The sequence below is a fragment of the Phyllobates terribilis genome, unplaced genomic scaffold (genome assembly GCF_046119375.1).
Source record: "Phyllobates terribilis strain yellow unplaced genomic scaffold, ASM4611937v1 Scaffold_9__5_contigs__length_417890890, whole genome shotgun sequence".
NCBI lineage: Eukaryota > Metazoa > Chordata > Amphibia > Anura > Dendrobatidae > Phyllobates > Phyllobates terribilis.
This window is the reverse complement of record NW_027362769.1, coordinates 287690365-287702479: the sequence shown is the minus strand read 5'-3', so window position 1 is coordinate 287702479 and position 12115 is coordinate 287690365. Positions and strand designations below refer to the sequence as shown.

Sequence of the window (12115 nt, the reverse complement as noted above, 5' to 3'; positions counted from 1 at the left end):
CAATATAATGAAGTTCTCAAAGAGCCATCTGAGTTTCTTGAAATCTTCAAGTCCAGAAAGGAGATGTCATCACTCCCCATCTCATAGGTCAAAAAGAGTCCTATAGTGTTGGAATTCAAGGAGTCAACAAATGACTGGAAGGACGGGTGCTTGTGGGGTGTATATTCTATTAATGTCCAGCATGCGTAATGGTACATTGATATACAGTACAGACCAAAAGTTTGGACACACCTTCTCATTTAAAGATTTTTCTGTATTTTCATTACTATGAAAATTGAACATTCACACTGAAGGCATCAAAACTATGAATTAGCACATGTGGAATTATATACTTAACAACTGAAAATATGTCTTATATTCTAGGTTCTTCAAAGTAGCCACCTTTTGGTTTGATGGCTGCTTTGCACACTCTTGGCATTCTCTTGATGAGCTTCAAGAGGTAGTCACCGGAAATGGTTTTCACTTCACAGGTGTGCCTTGTCAGGTTTAAGAAGTGGGATTTCTTGCCTTATAAATGGGGTTGGGACCATCAGTTGTGTTGTGCAGAAGTCTGGTGGATACACAGCTGATAGTCCTACTGAATAGACTGTTAGAATTTGTATTATTGCAAGAAAAAAGCAGCTAAGTAAAGAAAAATCAGTGGCCATCATTACTTTAAGAAATGAAGGTCAGTCAGTGCAAAAAATTGGGAAAACTTTGAAAGTGTCCCCAAGTGCAGTTGCAAAAACCATCAAACGCTACAAAGAAACTGGCTCACATGAGGACCGCCCCAGGAAAGGAAGACCAAGAGTCACCTCTGCTTCTGAGGATAAGTTTATCCGAGTCACCAGCCTCAGAAATCGCAGGTTAACAGCAGCTCATATTAGAGACCATGTCAATGCCACACAGAGTTCTAGCAGCAGACACATCTCTTCAACAACTGTTAAGAGGAGACTTTGTGCAGCAGGCCTTCATGGTAAAATAGCTGCTAGGAAACCACTGCTAAGGACAGGCAACAAGCAGAAGAGACTTGTTTGGGCTAAAGAACACAAGGAATGGACATTAGACCAGTGGAAATCTGTGCTTTGGTCTGATGAGTCCAAATTTGAGATCTTTGGTTCCAACCACTGTGTCTTTGTGTGACGCAGAAAAGGTGAACGGATGGACTCTACATGCCTGGTTCCCACCGAGAAGCATGGAGGAGGAGGTGTGATGGTGTGGGGGTGCTTAGCTGGTGACACTGTTGGGGATTTATTCAAAATTGAAGGCATACTGAACCAGCATGGCTACCACAGCATCTTGCAGCGGTATGCTATTCCATCCGGTTTGCGTTTAGTTAGACCATCATTTATTTTTCAACAGGACAATGACCCCAAACACACCTCCAGGCTGTGTAAGGGCTATTTGACCAAGAAGGAGAGTAATGGGGTGCTATGCCAGATGACCTGGCCTCCACAGTCACCAGACCTGAACCCAATCGAGATAGTTTGGGGTGAGCTGGACCACAGAGTGAAGGCAAAAGGGTCAACAAGTGCTAAGCATCTCTGGGAACTCCTTCAAGATTGTTGGAAGACCATTTCCGGTGACTACCTCTTGAAGCTCATCAAGAGAATGCCAAGAGTGTGCAAAGCAGTCATCAAAGCAAAAGGTGGCTACTTTGAAGAACCTAGAATATAAGACATTTTTTCAGTTGTTTCACACTTTTTTGTTAAGTATATAATTCCACATGTGTTAATTCATAGTTTTGATGCCTTCAGTGTGAATGTACAATTTTCATAGTAATGAAAATATAGAAAAATCTTTAAATGAGAAGGTGTGTCCAAACTTTTGGTCTCTACTGCACATATGTGTAATTTTTTCTATCTTTCTCTCTATGTGTATGTGGTCTATGAATCAGGATAGGATATATTAGGGTTATAAGGAATACCGACATTGAGCGGGGGTGACACACAGTACAAATTAGTGTGCCAACCCCCGCTGCCAGGGAGGGACAAAACGAAGGGACAACTAGGGATTTGATAGTTTTGTCTGTACTGTCTCCTGGCTGAACAAAGAGAAACCTTTTTACTGAATGACATGAAACCTTCTTCATTGTATATACCCTATAGTATACTTGTCTGCTATATGTGGTTTTAGAATGATTAGTCCTGTATGCTTTTAAAGGTACATCCCACATCAGGAAGGTGTTAAAGCCATAATACGGTTTCCCTATCAAGTTCTTGGGAGTGCAGACAGTAGGTTCTGTCTAGTACTACTTTACTTTTATTTCCGCACTGATGCTAATTACCTCCTCTGTGGGTATTCTACTGGGGTGTTGCTTCATTCAGAGCAGTCCAGTCTCAGAAGCTTTAACCCTTCCTGACGTGGCCAATTTTAGTTTTTGCGTTTTTTGTTTTTTTTCCCCCCTTCTTCCCAGAGCCATAACTTTTTTATTTTTCTGTCCACATAGACAAATGAGGACTTTCTTTTTGTGGGATGAGTTGTACTTTTGAATACCTTCATTCATTTTGCCACACAATGTACTGTAAAATGGAAAAAAAATTCCAAGTGCAGTGAAATTGAGAAAAAAAATGCAATTCTGACATTTTGTGGTAAAAATTACCTAGTAGTATTATTCTGCTTATCAGTACGATTACAGTGATACCAATCATGTCAAGTTTTTTTTATTTCAGTGGTGAAAAAAAAATCTGAAATTTGAAAAAAAAATTTTTTTGGGTTGTGTCGCTATTTTTCAAGGCCCATAATGTTTTCATTGCCCATAATGTTTTCATTTTTCAGTTGATGGAGCTGTATGAGGTCTTATTTTTTGCAGGGTAAGATGATGTTTTTGGGTAGATATGATATTTTGATCACTTGTTACAGTATTTTTTGTGGTATTGGAGCAACCAAAAAAACATAATTTTGCCATACTTGAACTTTTTCAGTTTACATTGTTTACAAATCGAGTTAATTGTTTTTATATTTTGATAGATCGGACTTTTCTGAATTTTAATTACCTTTATTTTAATGGAAGAAAAGAGAGGTGATTTGAACTTTTATGTTTTTTTACAAACATTTTTTTTTACTTTTCACTGTATTTGTTAGTCCTCTTGGGGGACAATAACCTGCGATCGTCTGATCGCTTGTGCTAAATACTGCATTGCCACAGCATTGCTGCATATAGCGAAAATCACGGTCTTCTTTGGAGCCCGGCCACAGGCTGGGTTTCAAAGGAACTCTGTAATGACAAGCACAAGGGTCTTCAGCAGACCCCCGGCTGTCATGGAAACCCATCGCTGGCCCTTCGATCTCCTGCTGTTGTTTCATTAATGCTGCTGTGAGAGTTTGACAGCGGCATTTAACAGGTTAACAATTGAGGGCGGCACTTCTTGCTATCCACGATTGTTAGAGGCAGCTCCGGGCTGTAACTCACAGCTATGAAATGACGGGTATGGGGCAAGTTCGCCACATCAGCCCACTCCACACATCCGCTTCTGACTTGTGCCGTACATGTACTGCGGATGTCGGTAAGGCGTTAATAACACTCGTCTGGGCGTGACAGGCTGATCACTTAATTTTTGTAGTGCAGTTAGGAGGACGACAACGCCCTGGGGGATTGAATGCAGCAACTAAGGCTGGACTGCTATGGTTAAAGTGACACACAGCTGAACTACTCAAAAGGTAGGTAGTATATGCAGAGGGCAGTAATAGGAGCTGTCTAGCACACATAGGAACTACTGACTGGACTATCAGAGACATGATTGGGATGTAGGAATAGGGCTCGAAATAGTAATGCTTATTGTTTGGGAGGCTTGGGGGACCTGACTGCTTCCCTTTAACCATACTCTATTTCTTTTTTTTTTTTTAAACTGAATATTTATTGAAATTTTCCATATAAAGATACAAAATACAGAAATAGAACATAAGGTAGTACCATTCAATGTGTAATGTAATGCAGTGGCTTGCTGCATTGCTAAAATGTCAAGGGGGTGTGTTCTGGCTGACCATGTACCTCCCCTCAGATGACTGATCACATGACTGTGACATCATCACAGGTCCTGTGTGCACAGAAGGATATATAAATCCTGGTGGTTTTGAAACAGAGACAGGGAGAGAGTGGCCTGGAGAGAGGCCTGGTGAAGCCTGGAAGGCAGAGGCAGGATCCCTGTGTTTGAGATACCAGTAGTCTTGGAAGGCACGTGGCGTGGAGACTACGTCTGGGAGTCTTAAAGCCACAGCTGTGGCAGAACCGAGCTGATAGAAGCAGCTGAGACCCGGCAAAGGTAAATCGGCACTTTAAGTGAATATTGGTGCTGTACCTTGCTGAAGTCTGTATTTGAAGCCTAGCGGGCATAGGTGCCACTGAAAAGGATCTAAGATACATGTGTAACATTACTGAGAGCCACTGAGATGGACTATGTTATAAACAGTTTATGAGGTGTAATAAACTGCTGGACTACATATTACCGGAAAACGTTGCATGTGTGCTTTAATTGACCCAGTGAAGCGAGTGCCCCCAGCGTGATGAATAAGCAGTACCTTACAGTAACAATATCTCTTAAGAACTACCATAAACAGTGAGTGGACCCAACACTGAAGTGTCCACGTCATAAAACTGAAAATGGACAAATAACATTGACACAGAAGAGGAGGAGAAAGGTGAAAACATATCCAGTTCAACACAGTCTCTGAGAACTGTCCTTTATGTCTATATCAATTATTATTCTCTCTGTACCCAATTAATGTCCCAAAGATGCCAAACCACCTCGAAACATTCTAACCATGTTCTATTTCAACATGCTGAAAACTATAGTCCTACAGGAGATAAGCTGCTGCCAGGGGTGACAACTCTGCTCCCTGAAATAAACACGCACGCTCGGCTGAGCTTACATATTTATAGAACAAAAGAAGAAAAAAGGATTTTCCGGCACATCCACCCATAATGGCTGTGTGGAAGTGCAGGAAAATCCTTTTTTCTTTTTCGGTTCTACAATAGATGAGCTTCATCAGCAGGAAATGACAACCATTCATCAACTTTCCAGTGTATCCTGAACAATATTGGCATGGTGAGCTTCTTTATTTCATTTTTCCTACGTGTTTATAGAGTAGTTGCTAAAAAGCCTCTCATTTAGCCAACAGCTATTTCATGTGTATAATTGTCTCAGCCATATTGCATAATCAAGCACATGTACTTAAGCACTTTGCAGGTCTAAAGAGAGGTGGGGTAGTATAAGATATTAATAATACAAACCTGGTTCTCCAGATCAGCTTTTCTTTGCTTGTTCTCTTCAAGTTTCTCATCAAGTTTGGCCAATTTATCTTGAACCTCCTTCAAAGCTGCTTGCTTTGCTAACACGATGGACACATTTTGGGGATACTTTAAGGGTTCTGATTGGCTGGCTGGTATTTAAATAGTAGTGGTGTTCCCCACCTAGACACGCCCCCAGGAAGAAGCATTGCAAACGCGTGTCAGGGTGAGGAGGAAGCAGCGTGGAGTTACCTCGTATATTGCCAGCCCCTTTGCATGAATAGGTGATATATATATATATATTAATTTTACACTAAATTATTATTGGGCAACTGGCTATGTGGGGAATACTTGGCAGTGGTGGTTGTTACATCTAAGTGCATATTTATTTGGGAGAGAAGAGTCTTGTACTGTTTTAGGATATGGATTGTTTGGCAGGCATCTGCAGATATTCAATGATTCATTATTTTGATTGATGTAAGTTTAGCAACTAATTATTAATTAAGGTTATACATAAACTATACCAATCAAGTAATTTTGCATACTAGCTTAATAAATGATCAATTTCTGATGATGCAGTTCTAAAATAAAAATTAATTAACCATTTAATATCCCTTTTGGTATCGCATATATTGTACTTACGGCACCCATAAGCCTACATAGTACACCTTTTAATTATTATATAAAAAATAAGTATTTATTAATTCCTGTAAGCACTGCCTCCATGTATGTATTGGGTCAACCATGCTTTACACTTCCTTTTTTGGTTTAGTTTGAGGTACCTTTTTTAGATTTTCTGTATGGTTTTATATGTATATCTAATAAAGCATTTGTTTTCATTGATAATGTCTGTTTAATACACTTCTTGATCCCTATATGACTTAATTGCCATATGATCTTTATGCTTTGCATTATTGTGGAGTGCTGTCCTGTCCAGTGTTGAGAGATGGCCTTTGGGTAGTATGTTCATAGAGTAGTTGCTAAAAGCTTCTCCATTTAGCCAACAGCTATTTCGTGTGTATGATTTTCTCAGCCATATTGCATAATCAAGCACATGTAATTAAGCACTTTGCAGGTCTAAAAAAGAGAGGTATATGACATTAATAATACAAACCTGGTTCTCCAGATCAGCTTTTCTTTGTTTGTTCTCTTCAAGTTTCTCCTCAAGTTTGGCCAATTTATCTTGCACCTCCTTCAAAGCTGCTTGCTTCTTCCTCAAACTGTCCATAGCAATCTTCAGTTCACTTTCTGCTTGGTTCAGCTTCACTTTTTTAGGAGCCACAACCTTTGCCACTCTACACAAATTAGAATATTTCATACATAAGAAACGCTGTGGAGAAAGTATTTTTCTAATTTCACAACAATCAGACTTATATGTGCCATAAGAGAGAATTCACACACCAATAGTTTTTGCAGGAACACATATATAATTACATAATAGCATTCTGCTTTTTTGTGAACCATATAATCATAGACATGTGCATCTTATGAAATCGTGCATACTGTTACTGGAGGGGAATTTGGTTTAGAAAGAAAATTAAAATAAAAATTTTGAGAATTCTAATCTCACAATGACTCATTCCTCCATATATCTCAATACTTGTCGCTGGCAGATAGGCTTTTCCATCAGCGAAGAGCAAACTATGATTGATTACAGTTATTCGGGAGCATAGTGCACGTGTAATTGTACCCCTCTGCACACATCTGATTATAGGGAAAGAAACAATATACAATATTTTACTTACTGTTATTACTTTTATAATTAACTTATTAAAACAATAAATAGTAATGAATAAATAATAATAATAATGTTTTGTAGTATGCTAAAATTAACCTGACAGCTGATTCTCGCTGCCCAAACCATGGATAGCATGAATCAGACACTGCCTCTGCCATTACAGCTGGTATGATTCACTATGAAATGCTGCAGTGTTTCTGAGAAAATATACATTTAAGAAACGGCTGGGGACCATGATGCTTCCATGACTGGATCAAAAGGATGGTCCCTGTTGGCTTCTCCTTGCCCCACTTGCTTGTCATGCCATGCATGAGGAGCATGGTGGGGTGAAACTGTCAATCACAACTCTTTTGGACTAGTGACCTGAGCGACATGGTCCCCAACCGGCTATAAAAGGCATGCTTTACTCTGACATGCCGCAGCGTTTCATAATAACACAAACCTGGCTGAAGAGACCGAGCCTCTATGCTGCATGTAGTTTTGGCAGCAAGAATCAGCTATCAGGCTGACTTTACATAAGATATTGAGAAGTAACTGAAATAAAGATAAATGTTACATAGCCTATGAATGGTTTACATTTTTTGATATGAGCTATGGATTTTATAAGTTAAAAAATAGTAATAACACACACATTATACATATATATTTATATATATATATATATATATATATATATACACATATATATATATATATATATATATATATATATATATGTATAGTGTGAGACAGTGAGAGGGATCATGTGCGAGGGACGGTATGTACAGGTGCATCTCACTGAATTAGAATATCATCAAAAAGTTAATTTATTTCAGTGCTTCAATACAAAAAGTGAAACTCATATTATATAGTCATTACAAACTGATCTATTTCAAGTGTTTATGTTGATGAGGGAAGCCTGAAGTGCTCTAAAATTTCCTGCTAGACGGCTGCGCTGACTTTGATCTTGATAAAACACAGTGGACCTACACCAGCAGATGACATGGCTCCCCAAACCATCACTGATTGTGGAAACTTCACACTAGACCTCAAGCAGCTTGGATTGTGGCCTCTCCACTCTTCCTCCAGACTCTGGGACTCTGATTTCCAAATGAAAATTGAAACTCTGGGACCTTGTGGAGTGTGTCAATGACTGCCTTCTAGACATCTGTCAAGTCAGCAGTCTTCCCCATGATTTTGGAGCCTACTGAAACAGACTAAGGGACCTTTTTAAATGCTTAGGAAGCCTTTGCAGGTGTTTCTTGTTAATTATTCTAATTTACTGAGATAATGAATTTTGTGTTTTCATTGGCTGTATCATCAACATTAACAGAAATAAACACTTGATCTAGATCACTCTGTTTGTAATGACTCTATATAATATATGAGTTTCACCTTTTGTATTGAAGAACTGAAATAAATTAATTTTTTGATGATATTCTAATTTACTGAGATGCACCTGTACCTCCTAGAATGTGCATAGAGGCATATTGAACCCGCTGGAGTGCACTGCTATCAAGGACACAGCTGTGGTTGTAGTGCAGAATAAAAGTAAAGTTTGAACTTGGTCAAGCTATTTGGCTAAGTTGTATTTAAGAAAACCCAGCATGGGCTTTTATTTTGGGAGTGAACTACAGGTGGCAGTGGGGTGGTTCACTCCCTCCAGCCAGGTCTTACAAGTGGCTCATGGCCACGGATTCCATTTAAAAAAAACTGCAGCAAAGGTCTAGGTGTGTCAGTGTTTTGTCTGCAAGCTGCAGAGCAGGTGGCTCTGCAACACAGGCCGGTATGAAGCAAACACAGAGCAAAACTCCTGGCGCACCTCAGCGCGACATGGCGGTGCAGTCGCCCACGGTAACGGGTTTGGAGACAGACTTTGTTACGACCCGACTGCGATCCGTAGGACACCGTTTACCTTTACTTTGTGAGTTTTTTGGAAAATAAAGACATTTATGTTGAACTTTACTGGGTCACTGCCTCATTACCGCACAGTGTGAACACCGCCGCACTACTATATGTATATATACATATATATATTATATTATATATATATATTATATTATATATATCTATATATATATATCTATATATATATATCTATATACCCACAGTATATGTTGTTAATCATGCACCACAAAATGTCCAACGATAATAATAGATTCTAACCCCATGGATTAACAATCTTGTTTTGATACTATATACTTTGATAATATATTGTATAATACATACTGTAACAAACTTTTAATTCACAGAAATATTGCCTGAATATGAACGTGCAAAATAATGTACAACAGCTGTTATAACATACAGAAGAAGAATTAGAAATATTATACTTCAACAATTATACCTCATTTAATTATAAATGTTTGGACATAGTAAAATCTGTTGAAAAATACTGCGTTCTTATGAAATCACATCAGCCTTCCCAAATGTGTTCAATTGACATCAATGTGCTGTACATAAATAATGAGAAAGATAGATAGATAGATAGATAGATAGATAGATAGATAGATAGATAGATAGATAAAAAAAACAAGAAAAAAAACAGCACCAGCAAAAATTTAGGTGCTAAGCCCCCCAGGTACATATCAGTCCTTAATATATATGAATATATGAAAAATATAAAGGCATATTAAACAACAACATCTAGTTTCACTTTAAATGTGTGCTGCCTCCATATTTTTGGATAGATGGATAGATATTGAGATAGATATAGATAGATATGGGATGGATAGATAAATAGATAGATAGATAAATAGATGGATAGATAGATAATAGGTAGATGGATAGATAAACAGATAGATAGATTTTCTTACTTATCATAGGAATCCATGGCAATCACCCATTTGCACAGCCCCTCTGCAGCGGTAGATGCATTGCGAACTTTGTCTGGAACAAACTCTGCATTGGTAATATATTGCTTCCTTATGATGTTCATGTAAGCAGGTGGGATATTATCCTTATCATACTCATGTAGAGACTGTAGAAATTTCATATCACCGAGCACTCTTTTTGCTGGTCCCCAGAAATCTTCAATCTTTCGTCCAGAACCCGATGGGTCAGGAATTTTATCAGATTTGACTCCTTTTAAAATACAAATAGCCTCCATGACAAGCTTTACTCCAGCAGGGGGACTTTTCATAGACTTTACCACTGTAATATCCTGTTATATTAACATATACATTTCATTAAAAAATCATCAGAAAAGGCACAAATATAAATATAGCCAAAACAGTGGTTAGCACTGTAGCCTTGCAGTGTTGGGGTCCTGGGTTCAAATCCCACCAAGGACAACCTCTGCAAGGAGTTTGTATGTTCTCCCCGTGTTTGTGTGGGTTTCCTCCGGGTTCTCCGGTTTCCTCCCACACTCCAGACATACTGATAGGGAATCTAGATTGTGAGCCCCAATGGGGACAGTGATGATAATGTCTGTAAAGCGTTGTGAAATTAATGGCGCTATAGAAGTGAGTAAAATAAATAAAATAAATAAATAGATAATGTGCCCCTTCCCTGATGGTTATGTTGTTATCATTAGGGCTCATTCACACGACTTAACGGTATTTTCAGGCCAAGTTGCTGTCTGTAAAAAAAACAGCACTCATAACAATATTATTTAAAGGGGCAGTATAGATGAGTGGATTTTTTTCACTTACCGTATCTGTGTGTGAAAAAAAGCATACACTAATTTCTTCAGTAAATCGGATGAGCCTCACCTATTCAAGTCTATAAGTGTGCAGAAAAAAAATCGGAGGCCATGCGGAGCCACAGTAGCATCTGATTTTTAGTGATACATTGCAATTCTGTAGCATAGAAAACTGTAAATGGCTAATAGCTGCTGCTGTAAAAAACGGACTGTATATGGATGACAAGTGGGAAAAAAATTGTCAGAGTTTTCTGGATGAAAGTCTGAACGATTTTTTATACACTTCTGTGAACCTACCCTCAGACTGAAAATTTTCTCTTGAAGATGAGGATAGATTATAATAATATGGTGCTCCTACGTTTGTGATTTATTTTGTATATTTTTATATGATCTACTGAGTCCAGAAGAAATATATTATTATACATTGTTTTGAAAAGATTTGTGATGGGGTATAGTGAGGCCTCGGCATGAATAGTAGGTCAGGTAAGTAAGACGCAAGTAGAAAAGCTGTGTTTTATCTGTCACCTTTATCCCCACAAGCACAATTTGTGTGCTGTGTGTGAAGTATGTTTTTCCATCCTTTTATATATGTTTTTCCATACTGAGGAACTGTAACCAAGAAGAACAAATATACCTGGGCAGTAAGAGTGTCCAATGCTGCCAAAGCCGACTCCAATATGGGTAAAGCTTGGGCCAGATCACTATCACATTCATCTTTAATTGCTTTAGCAGCCATTGCTTGTTCGTTTGCCACAGCTTCATCAGCTTTAACTATTTTTTCAGTCTTGGCCACCTCCATTGACTCTCTTTCAATGATGACCATCATCTCATCCACCTCTCTGCTTGCAACCTTCAACTGGGGCTGAAGAGCCTCTAGTTCAATTTGCATGGTTGCAACTTGTGACGATGCGGATTCTAGTTTCTCTAGACCGACTTCATATCTTCTTTTCATGTTCATAACTTCTCTGTTAAAGAAAAATGTAATGTAATCTGTATATCCATACATTGTGGGAAAGGTTAGTATATACACACATGGACACTATTCTGTTAAAGTAAGAAAAACCCACAACGGTCACTGAATTAATTTAAAACTGACAAAAGTAATTTTCAATTTAAATTTACTGAATATCAACTAATAAGAATCACACATTTTAAATTGTGGTTCAAAAGAAACATTAAAAACAAACTAATGAAAATGTTCTGGACAAAAATGATGGTACTTAACTTAATATTTTGTTGCACAACCTTTTGTGGAAATCAGTGCAAACAAATGATTTCTCAAACTCTCAATGAGACTGCACATGTCCACAGGTATTTTGGCCCATGCCTCATGAGTTAACTGCTCCTTGTGTCTCAGGCGTGAATGGTGGCTTCTCCGGACTGCATGTTTCAGCTCCTTCCACAGATGCTCAATAGGATTTAGATTAGGGCTCATGGTAGCCACTTCAGAATAGTCTAATGCTTTGCTTTTAGCCATTCTTCAAAGTTATTATCTGTGTTTTGGGTCATTATCCTGTTGGAGGACCTATGACATGCAACTCAGCCCAAG

The 12115-nt window shown here is 38.4% G+C and overlaps 1 protein-coding gene across 1 annotated transcript in view; it reads right to left on the bottom strand.

The window, feature by feature from the left end:
- The window catches only part of DNAH7 (dynein axonemal heavy chain 7), a 505238-nt gene that overhangs the window by 169651 nt on the left and 323472 nt on the right, over nucleotides 1–12115 (bottom strand). Inside the window, exons 42-44 of the mRNA XM_073647873.1 lie at nucleotides 11201–11531; nucleotides 9740–10086; nucleotides 6321–6501 (exon numbers count right to left, since the gene is read on the bottom strand). Coding sequence (XP_073503974.1) covers nucleotides 6321–6501; nucleotides 9740–10086; nucleotides 11201–11531 — 859 coding nt within the window. The remainder of the gene's footprint in view (nucleotides 1–6320; nucleotides 6502–9739; nucleotides 10087–11200; nucleotides 11532–12115) is intronic.